General features: G+C 42.3%; 1 protein-coding gene across 1 annotated transcript; it reads left to right on the forward strand.

The window, feature by feature from the left end:
- The first annotated feature begins 2276 nt into the window (after positions 1–2276).
- LOC134327062 (uncharacterized) lies at positions 2277–25576 on the forward strand. The gene is made up of 14 exons (XM_063009132.1): positions 2277–2283; positions 4571–5205; positions 6969–7064; positions 7736–7969; positions 9053–9200; positions 13283–13309; positions 13495–14031; positions 15078–15188; positions 17138–17796; positions 20437–20532; positions 20600–20833; positions 20943–21090; positions 21174–21200; positions 24741–25576. The coding sequence occupies exons 1-14, from the start codon at positions 2277–2279 to the stop codon at positions 25292–25294; spliced, it is 3513 nt and encodes a 1170-aa protein (XP_062865202.1). The 3' UTR covers positions 25295–25576.

Here is a 25576-nt window from a genome sequence, read left to right on the forward strand (position 1 = left end):
CGCGGCCACTTTATTAGGAACACCTACCTGTACACCTGCACATTCATGTGTTCATCCACTCACCAAAGCATGTCATACACCCTCAAATCAAGATCACTTCACCTCAGAATTAAGAATAAATCAATAAATCTGATCTGAGAGAAGGGCACGGCACGGTGGCTCAGTGTGTAGCACTGTCGCCTCACAGCAAGAAGGTCCTGGGTTCGATCCCCAAGCGGGGCGGTCTGGGTCCTTTCTGTGCTGAGTTTGCATGTGGGTTTCCTCTGGGAGCTCCGGTTTCCTCCCACAGTCCGAAACATGCAGCCAGGTTAATTGGAGACACTGAATTGCCCTATAGATGAATGTGTGTGTGTGTGTGTGTTTGTGTTACTGTGTGCCTTGTGCCCATTGAAAAGCTGGGATAGGCTCCAGCACCCCCCCCCCCCCCCCTCGACCCTGATTGGATAAGCGGTTAAGACAGTGAGTGAGTAATCTGAGAGACTGTGTGTGTGTGTGTGTGTGTGTGTGTGTGTGTGTGTGTGTGTGTGTGTGTGTGTGTGATGGTTCACTGTAAGCCCGGACTTTATATTTAATCAAACATTTTTAGTACAACATACATAAATTATTTAAGTTTTTTTGCTCTACTATAAAATGCGGAGTACATTGTACTAATTTGAGTACACATTCAAATGTGCTAAAAGATTTAAGTTTACTAAACAAAAAAAATTACTTTTCTATCAGATTAACTTAAAAAAGTGAAGTTAAGGTAATAAAACAGAAAAACCATTTACATGTAAGTCGCCTTTTTTCAGCTCGCTGTTGGTGAATCAGGCAGCCATTTGTTTTAACTTTTGAAACCTGTTGTTGCAAATTACTTTTTACTTTTCATTTAAGGCTTTTTGCACAAGTAAACTTGTCTTCCTGAAATGTCTTTTGTGAAGTGGAACCTTTGTTAAACTAAGTGGACAAACATTTTCTTCCTCATGATGCTATTTTTGAGTAGCATGTACACCAGTCTGATGGGGCTTTTTCATCTTCCGTCTAATTTTGGTAAGTGTTGTACTTTATTTAACAATTTTGTTTAAAAGAAATGATCTTAATGTTGACACTAAATAAATAATCAAACAGCGCTGCTTTATTTGCCGTATTTAGGCTACATGCTAGCATGTTAGCATGTTAGCCTTCATACGAAGCAAAGAGTGTGCTGGCTTGCTTTATTTTAATCCTTAAATTAATGCTATTAATTTTGATTTTAATACTTCTGTTTCTTATTTCTTTTTGTTGTTTTACAGGTTCATGGTTACTGTGAGGAGCTGTTTGGGTTTCATCAGAACTTTATATACTGTTTGTACAGTTGTTAAGATGTTTTCTTGACATGTTGTATTTTAAGTAAATACTTCTGAAGTGAAATAAAGAAAAATAATTTTATAATTGTGTCTGTTTCTCTATAAACATTTTTAATTCATATTTAAAATGTAATTAACATGAAAGCTAAGAAAAAATCAATAGTTTTTTCCATTGAGCTCAAGATATTAAGTAGAATTATTGGGAAAAGCAGTTGGTATAACAAAAAAAAGAAAGTTTAATCAACTTGCCTTTCAGGTGTAATAACTTCATGTTTTAAGTTACGCTAACTCAAGTTTTCATTATACATTACTTCACTTTTTTAAGGCAACCGGTTTCCTCAAATGTTTTAAGTAGATTGAACTTATCCGGGCTTACAGTGTGGTTGCTACCAGACTAACTGGTTTGAGTCTGTCAGGAACTGCTGCTGATTTCCAGAACTCCAGCAGAACTCCAGCAGAACTCCAGTTCCACTCCTGATTAATATAGATTCAAAAATCAACAAAAGCATAAACAGAGTAAATTTATGAACCCAAGCCGCTCTGTATCAGGAGTTTTGGTTGGTGTGGGTGAAACATAATAAACATCAATCCTGATTTAAATACCACAGAGTGTCTGAGCTTCTCTGTATGACCACAACAAACCATCAACCTGCTGGAATCAGTCATGTCACAACGTGGTGGACCATTAATGGGTTAATAAGATTCGGACATGGTGCAGGAGCGCTCTCTCTCTCTCTCTCTCTCTCTTGTAAGAGTGACCACACCCGGAGAACCAGTTTCTTTCTACAAAAGTGTTTATGTTCGAGTTTGTGTTGAACCTATCAGAGCTGAGGGGGAACCAGAGAAACCGGTTTACACTCCAACACATCTACATCTACATCTACCAACATCTCAGCACTTCATCACCAACTTACTGAGAGAGAAGTGAGAGGAATAAACATCCCTATCAGCATGCAGAGTAAGTTCTAATGATTATTTCTCTTCTGTAACTCATTAGTGATGTTTTATTCAGTATAACTGATTTCATTTCAACTTTTTGCTGCTTCTAAAGTTCAGAGCTACAAATTCACACACATTTGTACTGCAGCACAATTCAAATTTATATTTCAATAAAAGTTGGGACATTTTCGTCCCAACAAGAATCAGTGATTTGTGTAAATTCTCTTAATTCTAATTAAACAAATGTCACGTTTTGATATGTAAAAGTACTAGTACAGTAGAACTTACCTTCTACAGGAAACGAACTAAAATACGACATTTTAATGCACATTTTAAATGGAAATGTAATAAATAAATGTAAAAGATCGTTAATGTGAGTTATGGAGCACTTTTCACATCATTTATTATTTACTGCACTTTAAATTCCGTTGATAAAAAGTGCACACGTTTATTCAATTTAGTTAAAACTAAATGCATAAAGCACAAAGCATAAACGTGACCTGGTGCAGAAGCTTGTAAACTTCTTTATTTTTTAATAATGAAATATTTAATGCTGATTTAAATGAGCTACAGCAGCTTTATTTTTGGTCTGATGTTGGAAGTGTGAATGTTTTAAGATAAACACGCTGTAGTGCTTAATCACATCAATATTTTATTCTTTATTCATTTTAATTGTAGATTATTGTTAAGCTGTATAAGATTGTTTGTTTTTAGTAGCACTACACTAACATTACAACCAGAAAATCCCCTGCTGTGTTACACTGCAGCTCAACTAAATCAGTTCCTCATATTTTACAGTTTCACCTTTATAACACAGTGAGACAACAATCATTAAATCTGATCTGAGTCTGTTCATTTATTCAGATCTGATTCTGTTTGATTTGTGCTGCTGATTCTGAATTTAGTCTGTATATAAAGGTGGTCTCATCACATTCAGTTCCTTACATTCCTGTATGTGCAGTGAAATTATCTTGGAAGATTTAAATTAACACAAGAAACAATCAGAACAACTCTGAGATAAAATACTGATCTATATCTTCATGATTGAGGGTCTGTGTTCACACTGGTTGTGTTTTATAAGAAATACACATACACTACGTTGCCAAAATATAATTCACTCACCCATCCAAATAATTAAATTCAGGAGTTCCGATCACCTCCATGGCCACAGGTGTATAAAACCGAGCACCTGGGCATGCAGACTGCTTCTACACACATTAGTGAAAGAACGGGTCGCTCTCAGGAGCTCAGTGAATTCCAGCGTGGTACCGTGATGCCACCTGTGCAACAAGTCCAGTGGTGAAATTTCCTCACTACTAAATATTCCACAGTCGACTGTCAGTGCAATTATAACAAAGTGGAAGTGATTGGGAACGACAGCGACTCATCCACCAAGTGTTACCACGTAAAATGACAGGGCGGGTCAGCGGATGCTGAGGAACATAGTGCGCAGAGGTCATCAACTTTCTGCAGAGTCCATCACTACAGACCTCCAAACTTCATGTGGCCTTCAGATGAGCTGAAGAACAGTGTGTAGAGCTTCATGGAACGGGTTTCCATGGCCGAGCAGCTGCATCCAAGCCTCACATCACCGAGAGCATGGTGTAAAGCACACCGCCACTGGACTCTAGAGCGGTGCAGACGTGTTCTCTGGAGTGACGAATCACGTTTCTCTGTCTGGAGATCTGATGGACGAGTCTGGGTCTGGTGGTCACCAGGAGAACGGTACCTGTCTGACTGTATTGTGCCGAGTGTAAAGTGTGGTGGAGGGGGGATTATGGTGTGGGGGTGTTTTTCAGGAGTTGGGCTCGACCCCTTAGTTCCAGTGAAAGGAACTCTTAATGCTTCAGCACACCAAGAGATTTTGGACAATTTCATGCTCCCAACTTAGTGGGAACAGTTTGGGGATGGTCCCTTCCTGTTCCAACATGACTGCGCACCAGTGCACAAAGCTCCATAAAGACGTGGATGAGCCAGTTTGGTGTGGAAGAACTCGACCAGCCTGCACAGAGTCCTGACCTCAACCTGATAGATAGATAGAACACCTTTGGGATGAATTAGAGCAGAGACTGTGAGCCAGGCCTTCTCATCCAACATCAGGGTCTGACCTCACAGCCAGAAGGTCCTGGATTTGCAGTCCTGGCCCTTCTGTGTGGAGTTTTGTATGTTCTCCACATGTCTGTGTGGGTTTCCTCCGGGAGCTCCGGTTTCCTCCCACAGTACAAAGGTGGTCACATGGGTTCTTTTGCTTTATTGAAGTTTAAGGTGTGAGATGTTAAGTGATAAGTTGGTTTTGTCTCCTTCAGGTCCGTCGTGTCGGGGACGAACCCTCTCGGAGGAGCAGTTCTCCTGCTCCATCTGTCTGGATGTGTTTGTGGAACCCGTCTCGACCCCATGTGGGCACAGCTTCTGTAAGGCGTGTCTGCAGGGTTTCTGGGACCACAGTAATAAGATCCTGTGCCCCATGTGTAAGAAGAGCTTCTCCAAAAAACCCGAGCTGTGCGTGAACCGGGTCCTGGCCGAGATCGCCGAGCAGTTCCAGGGCCTGTCCGTGGCCCCCGCGGGGGACGCAGGGGCCGAAGGTGGGGTCTCCATGAGCCCTGCCCGCAGAGACAACGAAACCGGGGATTTCGCCAAAGCTGGGGACGTACCCTGCGACGCCTGCATCGGGAGGAAGATGAAGGCTCTGAAGTCGTGCCTGAACTGCCCCGGGTCGTTCTGCCACGCCCACCTGCGCCACCATAAGAAGACCAAGAACACCGCCAAGCACAAGCTGGTGGAACCCGTGCACCACCTGGAGGAGAAGCTCTGCAGGAAGCATGAGCGCCTTCTGGAGGCCTACTGCAGGAACGACCACGCGTGTGTGTGCCGCGAGTGCGCCGACAGCAGCCACAAAAACCACGACATCATCTCCATAGAGAAGGAGTACAAGAAGATCGCGGTGAGTGAGATACTGTCCTTCAGATTTTACACCTCGTACTAGATTAATACTCCGTCCGGCCTAGTGGTTAAGGTGCTGGAGTAGTAATTAAAAGGTCGCTGGTTCAGACCTCGCCACTGTTGGGCCCTTGAGTAAGGCCCTTAACCCTCAGTTTCTTTGACTGTAGACTGTAAGTTGCTTTGGAAATGTATTATAGAGTTTTCTTCTTGTATCTAGAAAAATCTCTGGACTCTGAACTCTTAAACAGTAGATTTAGGGGAGTGGTACGTTCCTCTTCCATGCTTATTATTTATTAAGTATTTATTTAACAACAGCGCACGCATGAGGCTGAATCTAGAACGATTCCTTCTGTCCAGAGCAGTAAGAAAAGCTGCAGATGAAAAACAAAAGACAGAGAACAGATCTAGATCTAGAGATAAAAAGACAAATCAAATCCTATTTGGACAGAGTGATTATATATCTGTAAGACCTTGCAGCAACATTGAAATACGGTGGTGGTAGTGTGATGGTATGATGGGGATGTGTTGCTGCTTCAGGATCCGGATCATTTGTTGTTATTGAGGGAAGAATGAATTCTACTCTCTTTAAAAACATCCGAAAGGTCGCTGGTTCAAACCCCACCACTGCCAGGTTGCCACTGTTGGGCTCTTAAGCAAGGCCCTTAACCCCCAATTGCTTAGACTGTATACTGTCACAGTACTAACATCTAATAAATGCCGAAAATTTAAATGTATTAAAGACTTTTCTCTGAACCCTTAAAAATCCTTTTTGGAGGTCTAATTACATATCTGTAAGACCTTGAAGCAACACTGAAACGCGGTGGTGGTAGTGTGATAGTATGGGGATGTGTTGCTGCTTCAGGATCTAGATCAGGGGTGTCAAACTCATTCTCACCGAGGGCCACATCAGCATCATGGTGGCCCTCAAAGGGCCGACTGTAACGTATCCTACTGTGATTACAGTCGCCTTTTCATTCTCGGACAATTGGATGTTTATCTTGGAGGATAAATTCTGTGTTTGGTGTCAAAATGCCAAATTTATTCTGTATATTTATAACGTATATCTACATTTATATTGTTCTCCTTTACCACAGACACGCCTCATAACACCAGAGACGCACCGCTTTCTCTTCTTCTACATTTTGGGACTATGTGTAAATATTTCTCAGCATCACTTGTTGGAAAACCGCCTCAGTTAAGAAACGCTGCCATCTAGTGGTGGGATGCGGTCACTTTGTGGGTCACAAAATCGGCATGCATTGTGGGAGATGCAGTTTATGTAGGGTTTTAAGACAATCACACGTCTTTTAAGCTCTCGCGAGAATGAAAGGTCATCTGTCTGTGAGCTGACGCTGAGGTGTGATTGGATTATGCAGCAGCTTGACCTCAATAGCCGACCGGAACCCAGCAGTTCTTGTCCGTTAACCCGAGGTGCAAAAACTGTGACATGAGGGATTTATATCAGATTATAGAAAGTGTTTAGGGCAGGTGTAGCCTAGTGTTTAAGGTACTGGACTAGTGATCGAAAGGTCGCTGGTTCAAGCCCCACCACTGCCAAGTTGCCACTGTTGGGCCCCTGAGCAAGGCCCTTAACCCTCAATGGCTTAGACTGTATACTGTCACAGTACTGTAAGTCACTTTGGATAAAGGAGTCTGCTAAGTGCTGAAAATGTAAATGTTTAGTTGTTGATAAGAGGTTTAAACTGTTTAAACTGGTACATTTTGGAATATTGGAGTGAATTTGCTGTACTATGTTTATTACAGAGTCACCTGGGACAGAGACGCTCCGAAATGAAACATCTGATCAAAGAACGAACCAAGAAACTGGAGGAGATCAAACAGTCCATGAGAGTCATCAAGGTGAGTCCCACTCTTCCATCCTCGAACCAGTGTGTATATTCTATAGAGAGATGCTTTTAATTCTACACGTATTCAAACCCGCGACTCCATTTTAAAGTTCTACTGAAGCGACCGAGGTGAACAGGGGTGTCAAATGGGAGCAGCCGAACATTTGAGTCTGTTTAACAAAAGCAGCTCTGATGATCAGACGCCGGTTATGAATGAAGCTAATAAAAGATCTTCAGTGTCTTTCAGTGAGAACAAACAGGTTGTTTTCATAATCCAACCCGCCCAACCAGTACAACCAGTACAAATATTTACTCTGGGCCATGCTCAGACTGTGCAGTCAGGAACATTTCACTTTAACTGAGGGACTTTTCACTCACACGGTTTGTTAAACCTCAAGCATTTACTACCATAAACAACTAAGACCTTTATTAATATTAATATAAATTTTATATCTGATCATTATAATAGCAAGTGTAAATCAGGTCATTATGAACGTTACACAAACACCCCAGTCTTCCCCAGATTTCCGGAACAGGCGTTGCAGGCGTGAAATGAGCTTGAATCCAAACATTAAATCTCTTATTCATGCTGTTTTTCTTTGCACCTTACCTACAGTCCCGTATTTATATCATTATTTGTGTATTTGTGTGTGTGTGTATTTGTGTGTGTGTGCACGTACCCAGGCGAGCGGTCAGCGTGAGATCGAGGAGAGCTGGATGATTTACGCTGAGCTACAGAAGATGTTAGAACAGAGTCAGGCTCAGCTGGTGGAGAACATCACCTTCAGACAGAAACAGGCCGAAGAACACGCTCGAGAACTCACCGGCCGTCTGGAACACGAGCTGAACCTCCTGAAGAACCGCAGCAGTGACCTGGATGCTCTCGCTCACACCCAGGATAAAGTTCACTTCCTACAGGTGAGAACAGGCCGTGAGTTACATTCCAACATCAAACCAGGTTACAAAAACAGCTGATATTTAACTTAAATAAAAAAACAGTGTTAATATTTTACTTAAATAAAAAAAACTGTTAATATTTTAATTAAATAAAAAAAAGTGTTAATATTTTACTTAAATAAAAAAGTGTTAATATTTTACTTAAATAAAAAAGTGTTAATATTTTACTTAAATAAAAAGTGTTAATATTTTACTTAAATAAAAAGTGTTAATATTTTACTTAAATAAAAAGTGTTAATATTTTACTTAAATAAAAAGTGTTAATATTTTACTTAAATAAAAAGTGTTAATATTTTACTTAAATAAAAAAACAGATCAGTGATTTAACCCAAACTTTATTATTAGCCTCTTTAAAAAAATGAAGTAGTTTATTCAAAGCGACTTGCAACAGCCATCTATACAGTACAATGCAAGCAATGGAAAGTGAAGGGCCTCGCTCAGGGGCCCAACAGTGGCGACCTGGAAGTAGTGGAGCTTTAACCAGCAACCTTCTAATTGCTAGACCAGGACCTTTACTGCTGAGCTACCACTGCCTTATTTATTTATTTGTAACAGCACTTTTCACCACGCTCAAGGGCCCAACAGCAGCAATCTGGCATTGGTGGGGCTTGAACCTGCAACCTTCTGATTACTAGTCCGGTACCTTAACTGCTAGGCTTCGTCTTAGTGTCTCTGCTTTCAGAAGTACAATCAAATTCATAAATAATGAGAGATCATGCACTGACCTGCACAGAGCCCTGACCTCAACCCCAACCACTCAACTGCTGAAACCAGTCTGTTCGACTGTCCAGCAGACAGGACTTACACCATAATGGATTCTAACGCTTCATTAAAAAGGTTTTACCATATAAATAAAAAGGTTAAATGCTCCTGATCACCTTTTGTAGAAATGAGGATGAAGTTTGTGTGATGCGTTGATTAAAGGAAATAATGTTATTAATGAATGATGATGATGAAGGATCGATAAATATTAACCTACAATTAATATTTAATATGAATAATTAACATATATTTATTTACCTGCTGTTCATGTTTGTGTTGTAGTTGGTGCCCACCCTACCACCCCCACCTGAACCTACAGACTGGTCAGGCATATCGGTCAATACAGATCTGTACGTGGGAACCATCAGGAAATCGGTATGTTCTCTCGCCGATCGCTTCCAGGAGGAGGTGCAGAGACTCTACAGGAAAGGTAAGAATCACCGTCAGATCATAACATGAGATGGATGTGAGTAAACATTAACTAGCAGTGTGACTTTATACACAGTAATAAACAATAAGCAGCTCTGCCGTCAAAATACATTTTATAATAATATCATAAAATATTCTGAAATTTTACTGCATCTCACTCAGTATAAACAGATAAACACTGAACAATCACGTCTTACATTAACATGTTTCAGCATTTAACTTACAGTACTGTTACAGTACACAGCCTGAGCAATTGAGGGTTAAGGGTCTCGCTCAAGGGCCTTGGTGGGGCTTGAACCTGCAACCTTCTGATTACTAGTCCGGTACCTTAACTGCCAGGTTTCGTCTTAGTGTCTCTGCTTTCAGAAGTACAATCAAATTCATAAATAACGAGAGGTCACACTCACTGACCTGCACAGAGCCCTGACCTCAACCCCAACCACTCTGAACAAATTTTGGATGAACTGGAACGTTAATTGTGAGCCAGGCCTTCTAACCTGTATTCACACTTGATCTCACAAATCCTCTGAAACAAACACACTTCAAAATCCTATATAATGGAATATGCAGCGGTACCTTGAAACTGGACATCAGTCGGTTCTGGGAGTGGCGTTGAGTTTCAAGGTATTTTTTTTCCATAAGGATATTTGGAGAACCTGTTAATGCGTCCATGGTCCCGTGGAGCTGCAGATATTTTAGTCTCATGTAAAATAACGAGGTTGTTTTTGACACTTATACACTGAAACTGTATTTTTACTTTTTTATTGTTTCATTAAGCTTCCTAATCATGGAGATCTTGGAATACTGTATTCCTTAGCGAGTTCAGTAGCGGCGCATTTACATGAGAAGCACTGCGCACCTTTTCCACATTGGGCTCGTGATTTCCCATGTGAATGTGCCCAAACGCTTACCACTTTGTTTACATCGCTCACACCTTTGTTTTACTGCGCAAAGCGGCCCACGCCACTCAAACAAGTTGAGTTTGAGTTTAGGGGTACAAATTTCTCGGGGAAGGGTGTTGAGTTTCAAGGATTTGGAGTTTAGGGGATGTCGAGTTACAAGGTACCTCTGTAATATGGAATAATAATAAAACAAATGAATAAGTAAATAAAAATCTCTCAACACAACTGCACAGAAACCTTTTAAATGAATGTTTTAGATTCAGTAAATGAACATAAATTGTGCACCTGTCAAAAATGGATGAAGGGAGGATGAGAACCGGCCCGGTTCCTTCAGCTACATTTGGTGGAGGGAAAGTGGAGTGAAACGATGTTCTCCAGATGTGTGTTCCATAACAAACCACATCTGTCTTCAGGTTGATTATTCATATATCACTTTCTTCTGTGGTGGATCATGGAAATGTTAAATCCTTTATTTAACCTCTTGGTGCAGCTTTATAATAATGATAATTAATAATAATAATAATAATAATAATAATAATAATAATAAATAATTAATAATGAACTTTCCAGGAACTTGAAGGATCTATAATAGTACAGATGTATTTTTTCATTACTTTGATTTAAGCTGAAGGTTTTGGCCACATCTGCATTCCTCAAACAGTAAATGAACAGAAATTGTGCATTAAATGGTGCAGAACTGAATACTGAACAAAAAAAGCTTAATTTTTATCACGATTAACCAAAATAAACTGCAGACACCATTGACAGTGGTTCATAAGTATCTCATATGTGCTCTCTATTGCTTACTGAGAGAGATCTGGTGTTACTGGGTCAGTGTTTTAGTACCATTACACCATGATCAGCTTTCCATTGTAAACACATCCGTGTTAAACCATTTATATTTAGCTATTAACAATGATACCGTTACTCAAAAATCCTTTTTTGTTATATTAATAAGTACTGAGTGTATTTAAATCGGTTTATGTAACTTATTTATACAAAACAAATCGTGTTTTTTAAGTTTCGTTCGTTAGCAAACTGTTGCTAGTCAGCGCGCTAACTTGACGCTTCTGGAACAAAGTGGGCGGACACGGCGTATTTAAGTATCCTATGATCACGTAATTACAGCGCATGGAATCATGGGTAGTGTAGTACTTTACACAGACACTCGAACGCCATAGACCGCTGAAGTCGTGCGTCATTCTGTAGTCCTCGTTATGCCCATATCTGGAGACCCGGTTCTAAGTCAGATTTCCTATAGGAAATTTGAATGGGGTTTTCAAAAAATCGACTCTAACGCATCCTGTGCTAAATAAACATGTTCAGAACCCTGTACGTTTTGTCCTGTGTACATTTTTGTCCTGTACATCACTGGATCCTCTGGATTACGAAGTTGTTAAAGGGTCGTAATACTAATAATGCTACACGAAAGCTAACGCTACTGCACATTAATTAGACGTCACTGAACTACACCAATCAAATCGACGGAACGAGCGGCTCGCTTTTGTTGAGTACAACCGACGGCGTAACACCCGACCGTCCTCGCGTTCTACTTTAATGTAGCTAGCTACTAAAAATATCAACCAAAACGTGTGAATATCACCGCACTGTTACTCTGGTGAATCGCGCTGCTTCCTGCGCTTATTTAAGAGGCTTATAAAAGAAAAAAAAAAGAAAACATTAAGAGGCTTCCAGTTTAGTGACGTCAATTCAGTGCGCAGTAGCGTTAGCTTACATGCAGCGATATTCATATTTTGACTCATTAACGACTTCATAATTCAGAGGATCCGGTGATAATAGACGGAAGAATCTCCATAAAACAAAACCTAACAGCTCTGGAACATTTTTTATGACCACAGGATGCGAGAGAAGCAATTTGTGAAATCTCCGTTCATATTTCCCATTCAAAATGTCTCTTAGACCCGGGTTACCAAATATGGGCATAACAACATGGCGTGGCCTACAATGTGACGACACGACTTCAGTGGTCAGGGTTAGGGTTAGTTACCTGTCGTCATAAAAATGTTCCAGAGCTGTTAGGTTTTGTTTTATGGAGATTCTTCCGTCTATTATCACCGGATCCTCTGAATTACGAAGTCGTTAATGAGTCAAAATATGAATATCGCTGCATGTAAGCTAACGCTACTGCGCACTGAATTGACGTCACTAAACTGGAAGCCTCTTAATGTTTTCTTTTTTTTTTCTTTTATAAGCCTCTTAAATAACCACACGAAGCAGCGAGATTCACCGGCGTAACAGTGCGGTGATATTCACAAGTTTTAGTTGATATTTTTAGTAGTTAGCTACATTAAAGTAGAAAGCGAGGACGGTCGGGTGTTACGCCGTCGGTTGTACTCAGCAAAAGCGAGCCGCTCGTTCCGTTGATTTGATCGGTGTAGTTCAGTGACGTCTAATTAATGCGCAGTAGCGTTAGCTTTCGTGCAGCGTTATCAGTATTACGACCCTTTAACAACCTCGTAATTCAGAGGATCCAGTGATGTACAGGAGGAAAATGTACACAGGACAAAACGTACAGGGTTCTGAACATGTTTATTTAGCACAGGATGCGTTAGAGATGATGTTTTGAAAAACCCCGTTCATTTTTCCCATAGGAAAGCTGATCTCCAAATATGGGCATAACGAGGACTACAGAATGACGCACGACTTCAGTGGTCTATTTAAGCTGAAGCTAACAGCGCTAATATTCATCAAGTCTAAACACTATGAATACAGCGTTTATTCTATAGAGAAAATAAATAAGAATTCAAAAACACTCACAGTTTAGCTGTATTGTTTACATCAGTATTTATTTACATTTTCAACATTTAGCAGATGCTTTTATTTAAAATGACTTACAGTACTGTGACAGTATACAGTCTAAGCTTGTTTAAGGGCCTTGTTTAAGGGCCCAACAATGGCAATGATGGGGCTTGAACCAGTGACCTTTTGATTACTAGTCCAGTACCCCAACCACTAGGCTACAACTGTCCAGTATTTACCTCTTTATAACTACAGAATATTATTACTGTTGTGTTTAATCTGTTGTTATTTTATATATTAAAATTATACACGGTTTTATTATGTATTTATACTTTAGTAAACTGCTGAAAGAATCTTGTCAGTTTAGTTTCTCACATTTAAAATTAGTGCTTTCATTAATTCTGATCATTTATTTTTACAGAACTCCGAAAGATGCAGAATTATGCGAGTAAGTTCTGTTTTAATACTTCATTATATTTAGTGTAATATAGTATATTTAGTATTTTAGTGTATTATTCCCTCCCACCACTGTAGAGATCCAGGATAGAATGTCAGCGGTGCTATCAGCCAGCTGGGTGTCTTGTTTAGCAAGCGCTTCATCCTTGTTTTCCATTCTCTGTCCTGATATTTTAGGTGAGGTGTTTCTGGACCCGAAGACCGCCCAGAAGAACCTGGTCATTTCAGACGACGGCCGCCAGGTTCATTTCGAGGAAAACCGTAAATCCTCGTCCTCTCAGTCAGACGGTCCTCAGCGCTTTAACCCGGCTCTGTTCACGCTGGCCCGCGAGGGACTCTCCTCCGGCCAGCACTACTGGGAGGTGGAGGTGGGCCGGAAGTCGGCCTGGACTTTGGGCGTGGCTCGGGCGTCGGCTCGGCGTAAGGGAGACATCAGGCTGAGTCCTGAAGGAGGGTTCTGGTGCTTGTGGTTGAAGAACAATGAGGTGAAAGCTTTGGCGTCTGCCAGGATCCCTCTCCAGATCTCCAGCCTGCCCCAGAAGGTGGGCATCTACCTGGATCACGAGGGCGGGCAGGTGTCCTTTTATGACATAAAGGCTCAGACCCACCTGTACACCTTCATGGATACATTCGGGGAGAGCGTGTTCCCCATCTTCAGCCCGTGTGGTCAGGAGGGGATGAACACAGGAGCACTGGTCATTACGCCCGTCAAAAATGGATGAAGGGAGGATGAGAACCGGCCCGGTTCCTTCAGCTACATTTGGTGGAGGGAAAGTGGAGTGAAACGATGTTCTCCAGATGTGTGTTCCATAACAAACCACATCTGTCTTCAGGTTGATTATTCATATATCACTTTCTTCTGTGGTGGATCATGGAAATGTTAAATCCTTTATTTAACCTCTTGGTGCAGCTTTATAATAATAATAATAATAATAATAATAATAATATTATATTAATAATGGACTTTCCGGGAACATGAAGGATCTGTAGTAGTAAAGATTTTAGTTTTTCATTACTAATTAAGTTGAAGGAAATTTCTACTCACTGTATCTTTGAAGCAGTGGAATCAAGAGTTGTTCCTGTTCAGCTGAAATGAAAAGCTGCTGTGAATTATTTTGATATGAAGAGAAGTGAAGAGCTTCTGATCTACTCGGTCCTACAGCGCTGCCAGTGAACAAACTTTGCTCTAAATAAATAAATGTTGAACACAGATTTTCTATATTTTTGACAGATTTTTTGGAATATCATCATGTACAAAACTTTATTCATTTTAATAAAATATTCAAATCACTTTCCTCTTGTTGTTTATCTTTATTATTTAGCAGAGACGCTTTTATCCAAAGCGACTTACAATCATGACTGATGCAATTCCAGCAATCGAGGGTTAAGGGCCTTGCTCAGGGGCCCAACAGTGGCATGGGCGAGACAGTCCAGAGTTTTATAGGATAGTCTGTCTTTTCATCAATGTTCAAACCTTTATTGTTGGCTTTAGTGCATCATCAGGATCATAGGGTGGGTGATCTATATCAGATTTTGGGATTTATTTGGGATCTGCTGCATCAAGGTTATAAACAACACAAACCTGTAAACATATAAACCTTCCCGGAAATGAACCAGCTGAGTTTTATCGATTAAAGTAAATAATTAGTAGTAATTAATTTAAGTAATTCAATAAGAACTGATGAAGCACAAAAATAAACAAGCAGCGTGTGAGGAATCCCCCAGCACTAGGGTAAATTCTATACTGGGCTGAGGGGCAGGAAGGGGTGGAGCTGATATTTTTGGGAGGACGGGGGGTCAGCTGTGCCTCATGTCACTGGTATTTACAGAACAGAAAGTGTTTAGAGAGAGAATAGAGCCGCTGCTGCCTGGTGAGTCTCTGATATTCTTTATTATTTATATTATTATTAATAATAACACAGGACTGAATCAGATATACGATTATTATAACCTACACTGGTGCTGGGAGTGAGTACGGGACCAGTACAGAACCAGTACAGAACCAGTACAGGACAGTGGAAGTATTTCAGCTGCTGTTTCAGATTAAATTAAAGCTCTAACAGTGACGCAGCACCATCAGCACCGAACCGAACGCCATGCTACGCTGCAGCTAAAACCTGATCTGGGCTTCATTAGCAAGAATATTAGCGCGTAACTGTTGAGACTGAACGCGCGGCTAAATTTAGAAAAAAGTTAATCTGGGAAATCTATAAATACACCAGCGTTCCCTTTTCCTCCTCAAATATACACCAGAGGAACACCACCAACCAACCACCAACCAACCACCAACCAACCACCAACCAAACACCAACCAAACACCAACCGCCTCACACACACCGAGTCACAGGCTAGCACATGCTTCCTCCAACACATGTCCAGAGGAGGTGGTGGATTCTCACAGAGAGGTTAAACATGTATGGAGGAACACACTACACTCTCTGTATTCCTCCACCACTCCTACTGTTACCTCACCCAGCCAGCAGGAGGCGCCGTTACAGCATCTGACCTTCCCCTCCTCAGATGTTTACTAACTGTGTCTGTAGAAGGGCCATTCAAGAGCTGGGCTCAGTCACTGGAGTCACTAATTTTTGTTATCTCATTTATGACTAGCTGATTTATTATTATTATTATTATTATTGTTGTAGTTATTGTTATATTTATATGAATTAGTTTTATTATTGTGAGCATAATATAATTATTTTTTAAAGTATTTATATTTATTATTATAAATATTATTATTAATGATAATAATATTATTGTTATTATTATTGTATTATTATATTTATTATAATTATTATTATTTATGTTTATTATCATTAAAATATTATGATTTATATTATTAATAATAATGAAATTATAATAATTTGTATTTATCAGCCTAAATATTATTATTTATATTAACATACATTATTATTAATATCATGAATATTATATTTACTATTTGTATTATTATTGTTATTATTATGTTATTTATTATTCTGGCTTTGAACCAGCAACCTTCTGATTACTAGTCCAGCACCTTAACGACTAGGCTACAACTATTTGTAATATAATTATTGTTAATATAATTATTATTATTATGTTTAATATTATTATTATTATTATTACTATGATTATTTATTATTATTATAAATAGTATTATTATTATACATATTATTATTATAAATATTATTATTATTATTATAAATATTATTATTATTATTGTTATGAATATTATTATTATATAATAATAATAATAATTATTATTATTATACATATTATTATACATATTATTATTATACATATTATTATTATTATTATTATACATATTATTATTATTATTATTATTTTTATTATAATTATTATTATACATATTATTATTATTATTATTATACATATTATTATTATACATATTATAATTATTATTATACATATTATAATTATTATTATACATATTATTATTATTATTATTATACATATTATTATTATACATATTATAATTATTATTATACATATTATTATTATACATATTATTATTATAAATATTATTATTTTTATTATAATTATTATTATACATATTATTATTATTATTATTATTATACATATTATTATTATAAATATTTTTTTTTTTATTATTATTATAAATATATATATATTTTTTATTATTATTATAAATATTATTATTTTTATTATTATTTCTAAACTAGACTGAAGTTGATCAGTGAAACATTATAAATCTTTTATTTTTACTTTTATCAGGTAAATAAAGATTAAAGAGGATAAAACACCTCACACATTCTTCTCTATACTGAACGTTCGTTTGTTCTCCTGGTTTCTGCAGGAATGGCTTCATCTAACAACATGCTGGCAGAAGAACAAGTCCACTGTTCCATCTGCCTGGACGTCTTCACCAACCCCGTGTCCATCCCGTGTGGTCATAACTTCTGCATGTCCTGTATCTGCAGCTACTGGAAGACCAGCGCGCTCTTCATCTGCCCCATGTGCAAGAAAACCTTCTTCAAGAAACCCGACATCAGCATCAACACGGTGCTGCGCGAGATCGCCGAGCAGTTCAAAGAGATGAGAGCCAAACCCACCCTGAGTGCACAGAAGCTCCACCAGCACCAGCACCAACCCCAGAAGCTTCCTGAGAACCTACCTACAGAGGTCCCGGAGCTGATCCCGGCCGGCGGGGCGTCGCTGAACGAGGGCGTGAGGTGTGACGTCTGTACCGGACCTCAGAACCCAGCCGTGAAGTCCTGCCTGGTCTGCCTGACCTCCTACTGTGAGGAACATCTGAAGACCCACACGGCCAGGTTCACAAAACACAAGCTGATGGAGCCGGTGCAGAACCTGGAGGAGCGCATGTGCACCAAGCATGAGCGTCTGCTGGAGCTCTTCTGTAAGAAGGACCAGGTCATGGTGTGTGTGCTCTGTACCGAGATGGACCACCGCGCCCACTACACCGTACCTGTGGAGCGAGAGTGGGCCGAGAAGAAGGTGAGATGGTGACGGAGGAGACACTCGCTCAGGGTTTAACATACAGTCGGGCCCCTGAGCGAGGCCCTTCACCTCCTGTAGTTATAGAAATAAAGTATATAATATTATGGGTGTGCTGTTCAGGATGCAGTTAGCTTTCACATAGCATCACATTTAGCCTAGCATCACATCCAACCTATTATCACATTTCACATACAGTGTATCACAAAAGTGAGTACACCCCTCACATTTCTGCAAATATTTCATTATATCTTTTCATGGGACAACACTATAGACATGAAACTTGGATAAAACTTAGAGTAGTCAGTGTACAGCTTGTATAGCAGTGTAGATTTACTGTCTTCTGAAAATAACTCAACACACAGCCATTAATGTCTAAATAGCTGCAACATAAGTGAGTACACCCCACAGTGAACATGTCCAAATTGTGCCCAAATGTGTCGTTGTCCCTCCCTGGTGTCATGTGTCAAGGTCCCAGGTGTAAATGGGGAGCAGGGCTGTTAAATTTGGTGTTTTGGGTACAATTCTCTCATACTGGCCACTGGATATTCAACATGGCACCTCATGGCAAAGAACTCTCTGAGGATGTGAGAAATAGAATTGTTGCTCTCCACAAAGATGGCCTGGGCTATAAGAAGATTGCTAACACCCTGAAACTGAGCTACAGCATGGTGGCCAAGGTCATACAGCGGTTTTCCAGGACAGGTTCCACTCGGAACAGGCTTCGCCAGGATCGACCAAAGAAGTCGAGTCCACGTGTTCGCCGTCATATCCAGAGGTTGGCTTTAAAAAATAGACACATGAGTGCTGCCAGCATTGCTGCAGAGGTTGAAGACGCGGGAGGTCAGCCTGTCAGTGCTCAGACCATACGCCGCACACTGCATCAACTCGGTCTGCATGGTCGTCATCCCAGAAGGAAGCTGACGCACAAGAAAGCCAGCAAACAGTTTGCTGAAAACAAGCAGTCCAAGAACATGGATTACTGGAATGCCCTGTGGTCTGACGAGACCAAGATACACTTGTTTGGCTCAGATGGTGTCCAGCATGTGTGGCGGCGCCCTGGTGAGAAGTACCGAGACAACTGTATCTTGCCTACAGTCAAGCATGGTGGTGGTAGCATCATGGTCTTGGGCTGCATGAGTGTTGCTGGCACTGGGGAGCTGCAGTTCATTGAGGGAAACATGAATTCCAACATGTACTGTGACATTCTGAAACAGAGCATGATCCCCTCCCTTCGAAAACTGGGCCTCATGGCAGTTTTCCAACAGGATAACGACCCCAAACACAACCTCCAAGATGACAACTGCCTTGCTGAGGAAGCTGAAGGTAAAGGTGATGGACTAAACCCAATTGAGCACCTGTGGCGCATCCTCAAGTGGAAGGTGGAGGAGTTCAAGGTGTCTAACATCCACCAGCTCCGTGATGTCATCATGGAGGAGTGGAAGAGGATTCCAGTAGCAACCTGTGCAGCTCTGGTGAATTCCATGCCCAGGAGGGTTAAGGCAGTGCTGGATAATAATGGTGGTCACACAAAATATTGACACTTTGGGCACAATTTGGACATGTTCACTGTGGGGTGTACTCACTTATGTTGCAGCTATTTAGACATTAATGGCTGTGTGTTGAGTTATTTTCAGAAGACAGTAAATCTACACTGCTATACAAGCTGTACACTGACTACTCTAAGTTATATCCAAGTTTCATGTCTATAGTGTTGTCCCATGAAAAGATATAATGAAATATTTGCAGAAATGTGAGGGGTGTACTCACTTTTGTGATACACTGTAGCATCACATTTAGCCTAGCATCACATTTCACTACGCATCACATTTAGCCGAGCATCACATCTAACCTAGCATCACATTTCACATAGCACCTCATTTAGCCTAGCATCACATTTCACTACGCATCACATTTAGCCTAGCATCACATCTAACCTAGCATCACATTTCACATAGCACCTCATTTAGCCTAGCATCACATTTCACTACGCATCACATTTAGCCTAGCATCACATTTCACTTTGCATTACATTTCACTTAGCATCACATTTCATGTAGCATCACATTTCACTTAGCATCACATTTCATGTAGCATCACATTTAGCCTAGCAGAACATTTAGCATGGCATCACATTTAGCCCAGCATCGCAGTGTATGTAGCATCACATTTAGCCTAGCAGAACATTTAGCATGGCATCACATTTCATGCAGCATCTCATTTAGTCTAGCATCACATCCAACCTAGTATCACATTTCACATAGCATCTCATTTAGCCTAGCATCACATCCAATCTAGTATCACATTTCACATAGCATCTCATTTAGCCTAGCATCACATCCAATCTAGTATCACATTTCACATAGCATCTCATTTAGCCTAGCATCACATTTCATGTAGCATCTCATTTAGCCTAGCATCACATTTCATGTAGCAGCACATTTAGCCTAGCATCACATTTTATGTAGCATCACATTTAGCCTAGCATTACATTTCATGTAGCATCACATCCAACCTACTATCACATTTAGCCTAGCATCACATTTCACTGAGCATTACATTTAGCGTAGCATCACATTAAGAGCAGACGTGAATGAACCGCTGATGATGTAACACACTGTGGATCTTCATGATCTTCAGGCTCTGTTGAGGAAAACTGAAGCTGAAGTTCAGCAGATGATCCAGGAGCGACTGAACAAGGTGGAGGACGTCAGACAGTCGGTGGAACTCAATAAAGTAGGTTCCAATCTGTACGTTAGCATGAACGTTCCTCCAGCGTCTCACTCACTTCCTGTATCTACAGCAAAGTGCCGAGAGGGAGATCGAGGAGAGCGTGCAGGTCTTCTCCAGCCTGGTCCGGACGGTGCAGAAGGTCCAGGCCGAGCTGGTCCTCAGCATCGAGGAGAAACAGAGAGAGACGGAACGCTGGGCTCAGGAACTCATCCAGGACCTGGAGCAGGAGATCTCCGTGTTACAGAGCAGGAACAGTGAGCTGGAACATCTGGCTCACACCGACGACCACATCTACTTCCTTCAGGTGAGGAGCTACCCACCCCCACGGCTGTGGAACACCATGCAGGTTATAGGTGCTTCCTCCTTCTCTTGGTGCCAGTTATGACGTATAATAACTGAATGTTGATCTGCAGAACTTTCCATCTCTGATCACTCATCCTCACGTCAAGGACTGGTCTGGAACCAAAGTTCACGCAGATCAGAGTGTAGGAACCATCAGGAGAGCCGTATCCAGACTGGAGGAGACCCTCACCGAGGAGATGGAGAAACTCATCGCTTCTGGTGGGAACGTTTTTACCTTCTGTTTTATTATTATTATTTATATTAAAATATCTAAATTATTTGTATGATTTTATTTCTGGCAGAGCTGAAGAAGGTCCTGAAGTACTCAGGTAAGGGTTCTCCAGACGTTCCTCTACAGATTTCATTCCAGGAACTTGAAGAATCAAAAAGTATCTACGCCCCACACGCTTTCATCTTTAGTCTGAGATTAAAGAAATTAAATACAGAACAGATCCAGAAAAGTTGGACACCAAGCTGATCTTTACTCATGGACCAGCATGTTCTTCAAGGTGTTGGTCTCCAACCTGCTCCTCTGATTCCTGGACCTGGTTGTCCAGAGCCACCTGCTCCTGTAGCTCCTTGACTTGGTTGTCCAGAACCACCTGCTCCTCTAGTTCCTGGACTTGGTTGTCCAGAACCACCTGCTCCTCTGGTTCCTGGACTTGGTTGTCCAGAACCACCTGCTCCTCTAGTTCCTGGACTTGGTTGTCCAGAACCACATGCTCCTCTAGTTCCTTGACTTGGTTGTCCAGAACCACCTGCTCCTCTGGTTCCTGGACTTGGTTGTCCAGAACCACCTGCTCCTCTAGTTCCTGGACTTGGTTGTCCAGAACCACCTGCTCCTCTAGTTCCTGGACTTGGTTGTCCAGAACCACCTGCTCCTCTAGTTCCTGGACTTGGTTGTCTAGAACCACCTGCTCCTCTAGTTCCTGGACTTGGTTGTCTAGAACCACCTGCTCCTCTAGTTCCTGGACTTGGTTGTCTAGAACCACCTGCTCCTCTGGTTCCTGGACTTGGTTGTCCAGAACCACCTGCTCCTCTAGTTCCTGGACTTGGTTGTCTAGAACCACATGCTCCTCTAGTTCCTTGACTTGGTTGTCCAGAACCACCTGCTCCTCTGGTTCCTGGACTTGGTTGTCTAGAACCACCTGCTCCTCTAGTTCCTGGACTTGGTTGTCTAGAACCACCTGCTCCTCTGGTTCCTGGACTTGGTTGTCCAGAACCACCTGCTCCTCTAGTTCCTGGACTTGGTTGTCTAGAACCACATGCTCCTCTAGTTCCTTGACTTGGTTGTCCAGAACCACCTGCTCCTCTAGTTCCTGGACTTGGTTGTCTAGAACCACATGCTCCTCTAGTTCCTTGACTTGGTTGTCTAGAACCACCTGCTCCTCTAGTTCCTGGACTTGGTTGTCTAGAACCACATGCTCCTCTAGTTCCTTGACTTGGTTGTCCAGAACCACCTGCTCCTCTGGTTCCTGGACTTGGTTGTCCAGAACCACCTGCTCCTCTAGTTCCTGGACTTGGTTGTCCAGAACCACCTGCTCCTCTAGTTCCTGGACTTGGTTGTCTAGAACCACCTGCTCCTCTAGTTCCTGGACTTGGTTGTCTAGAACCACCTGCTCCTCTAGTTCCTGGACTTGGTTGTCTAGAACCACCTGCTCCTCTAGTTCCTGGACTTGGTTGTCCAGAACCACCTGCTCCTCTAGTTCCTGGGCTTGGTTGTCCAGAACCACCTGCTCCTCTAGTTCCTGGACTTGGTTGTGCAGAACCACCTGCTCCTCTAGTTCCTGGACTTGGTTGTCCAGAACCACCTGCTCCTCTAGTTCCTGGACTTGGTTGTCTAGAACCACCTGCTCCTCTAGTTCCTGGACTTGGTTGTCCAGAACCACCTGCTCCTCTAGTTCCTGGACTTGGTTGTCCAGAACCACCTGCTCCTCTAGTTCCTGGACTTGGTTGTCTAGAACCACCTGCTCCTCTATTTCCTGGACTTGGTTGTGCAGAACCACCTGCTCCTCTAGTTCCTGGACTTGGTTGTCCAGAACCACCTGCTCCTCTAGTTCCTGGACTTGGTTGTCCAGAACCACATGCTCCTCTAGTTCCTGGACTTGGTTGTCCAGAACCACCTGCTCCTCTAGTTCCTGGACTTGGTTGTCTAGAACCACCTGCTCCTCTAGTTCCTGGACTTGGTTGTCCAGAACCACCTGCTCCTCTAGTTCCTGGGCTTGGTTGTCCAGAACCACCTGCTCCTCTAGTTCCTGGACTTGGTTGTGCAGAACCACCTGCTCCTCTAGTTCCTGGACTTGGTTGTCCAGAACCACCTGCTCCTCTAGTTCCTGGACTTGGTTGTCTAGAACCACCTGCTCCTCTAGTTCCTGGACTTGGTTGTCCAGAACCACCTGCTCTTCTAGTTCCTGGACTTGGTTGTCCAGAACCACCTGCTCCTCTAGTTCCTGGACTTGGTTGTCCAGAACCACCTGCTCCTCTAGTTCCTGGACTTGGTTGTCTAGAACCACCTGCTCCTGTAGTTCCTTGGACTTGGTTGTCCAAAATCACCTGCTCCTCTAGTTCCTGGACTTGGTTGTCTAGAGCCACCTGCTCCTCTAGTTCCTGGACTTGGTTGTCCAGAACCACCTGCTCCTCTAGTTCCTGGACTTGGTTGTCTAGAACCACCTGCTCCTGTAGCTCCTGGACTTGGTTGTCCAGAACCACCTGCTCCTCTAGTTCCTGGACTTGGTTGTCCAGAACCACCTGCTCCTCTAGTTCCTGGACTTGGTTGTCCAGAACCACCTGCTCCTCTAGTTCCTGGACTTGGTTGTCTAGAGCCACCTGCTCCTCTAGTTCCTGGACTTGGTTGTCCAGAACCACCTGCTCCTCTAGTTCCTGGACTTGGTTGTCTAGAACCACCTGCTCCTCTATTTCCTGGACTTGGTTGTCTAGAGCCACCTGCTCCTCTAGTTCCTGGACTTGGTTGTCTAGAACCACCTGCTCCTCTAGTTCCTGGACTTGGTTGTCTAGAACCACCTGCTCCTCTAGTTCCTGGACTTGGTTGTCCAGAACCACCTGCTCCTCTAGTTCCTGGACTTGGTTGTCTAGAGCCACCTGCTCCTCTAGTTCCTGGACTTGGTTGTCCAGAACCACCTGCTCCTCTAGTTCTTGGACTTGGTTGTCTAGAACCACCTGCTCCTCTAGTTCCTGGACTTGGTTGTCTAGAACCACCTGCTCCTCTATTTCCTGGACTTGGTTGTCTAGAGCCACCTGCTCCTCTATTTCCTGGACTTGGTTGTCCAGAACCACCTGCTCCTCTAGTTCCTGGACTTGGTTGTGCAGAACCACCTGCTCCTCTAGTTCCTGGACTTGGTTGTCTAGAACCACCTGCTCCTCTATTTCCTGGACTTGGTTGTCTAGAGCCACCTGCTCCTCTAGTTCCTGGACTTGGTTGTCCAGAACCACCTGCTCCTCTATTTCCTGGACTTGGTTGTCCAGAACCACCTGCTCCTCTAGTTCCTGGACTTGGTTGTCTAGAGCCACCTGCTCCTCTAGTTCCTGGACTTGGTTGTCCAGAACCACCTGCTCCTCTATTTCCTGGACTTGGTTGTCTAGAGCCACCTGCTCCTCTAGTTCCTGGACTTGGTTGTCCAGAACCACCTGCTCCTCTAGTTCCTGGACTTGGTTGTCCAGAACCACCTGCTCCTCTAGTTCCTGGACTTGGTTGTCTAGAGCCACCTGCTCCTGTAGCTCCTGGACATTGTTGTAAAGCGTTGGGGTGTGAATACTTTTTAATGTTTATAAATGTATTTTACATCTTGTACATTATATTTATATTTCTGTCCATAAAATAATGAATCTCCCTTTTCTTGTTTATTTTGAAGTGGACGTGACCCTTGACCCTGACACGGCTAATCCCTGGCTCCAGCTCTCCGAGGACAGGCGGCAGGTGCGCCACCTGGGGGCGTGGCAGGACCTGCCCGACACACCCGAACGCTTCGATACGGTCGTCATCACTCTGGCTCGTGAAGGCTTCACCTCCGGACGCCATTACTGGGAGGTGCAGGTGGGCGAGAAGGACGACTGGTACCTGGGCGTGGCACAAGAGTCCGTCAACAGGAAGGGGCGGATCGCCGTCAGCACCGCTCACGGCTACTGGGCGCTGGCCATGAAGAAGGGTCAGGAGTACCGGGTGTCGTCGTCGCCGCCCCTCGTCCTGCCCGGGGTGCCCAGGCTGAGGAGGGTGGGGCTGTACGTGGACGTGGAGGAGGGGCAGGTTTCCTTCTACGATGTGCTGGAGAGAAGCCACATCTACACCTTCATGGACTCGTTCAGAGAGAAGCTCTTCCCCTTCTTCTACCTCTACTGCTGCGATAAAGCCTCCGACGTTCTGAGAGTCTGCCCCCTGCTGGACTCCACCGGAACCAAGGTCGCCTGAGCAGAGACGCCAACGCCGCGTCTACGATTCATCCGAAGCTTTTAAGGAATAAAAATGTTGTGTTTATAATCTTTAGAAGGTTTGAGGTGTTTCTAAATAAAATAAAATCAATACTTTTGTTTTCTAACAACAAAGTGTATACGCTGTACATCCCAGGGACATGCAGAAGGTGGATTGGCTTGGATTGTTGTTGCTGTTTTTTGGTTAATTTAACATACAGAATAAATCCATAAATCTTTGATCATTGATGAGGTGGTAAATAAAGAGTAACGATGCTGTAAA

This window comes from Trichomycterus rosablanca, chromosome 14, assembly GCF_030014385.1.
Source record: "Trichomycterus rosablanca isolate fTriRos1 chromosome 14, fTriRos1.hap1, whole genome shotgun sequence".
NCBI classification, from domain to species: Eukaryota; Metazoa; Chordata; class Actinopteri; order Siluriformes; family Trichomycteridae; genus Trichomycterus; species Trichomycterus rosablanca.

What these genes read in the sequence shown, in the direction of transcription:
- LOC134327062 (XM_063009132.1), top strand. An exon ending in GAGAGTGGGCCGAGAAGAAG is followed by an intron (nt 17,797 to 20,436) that starts GTGAGATGGTGA and finishes CATGATCTTCAG; the next exon opens with GCTCTGTTGAGGAAAACTGA. An exon ending in AGTCGGTGGAACTCAATAAA is followed by an intron (nt 20,533 to 20,599) that starts GTAGGTTCCAAT and finishes CTGTATCTACAG; the next exon opens with CAAAGTGCCGAGAGGGAGAT.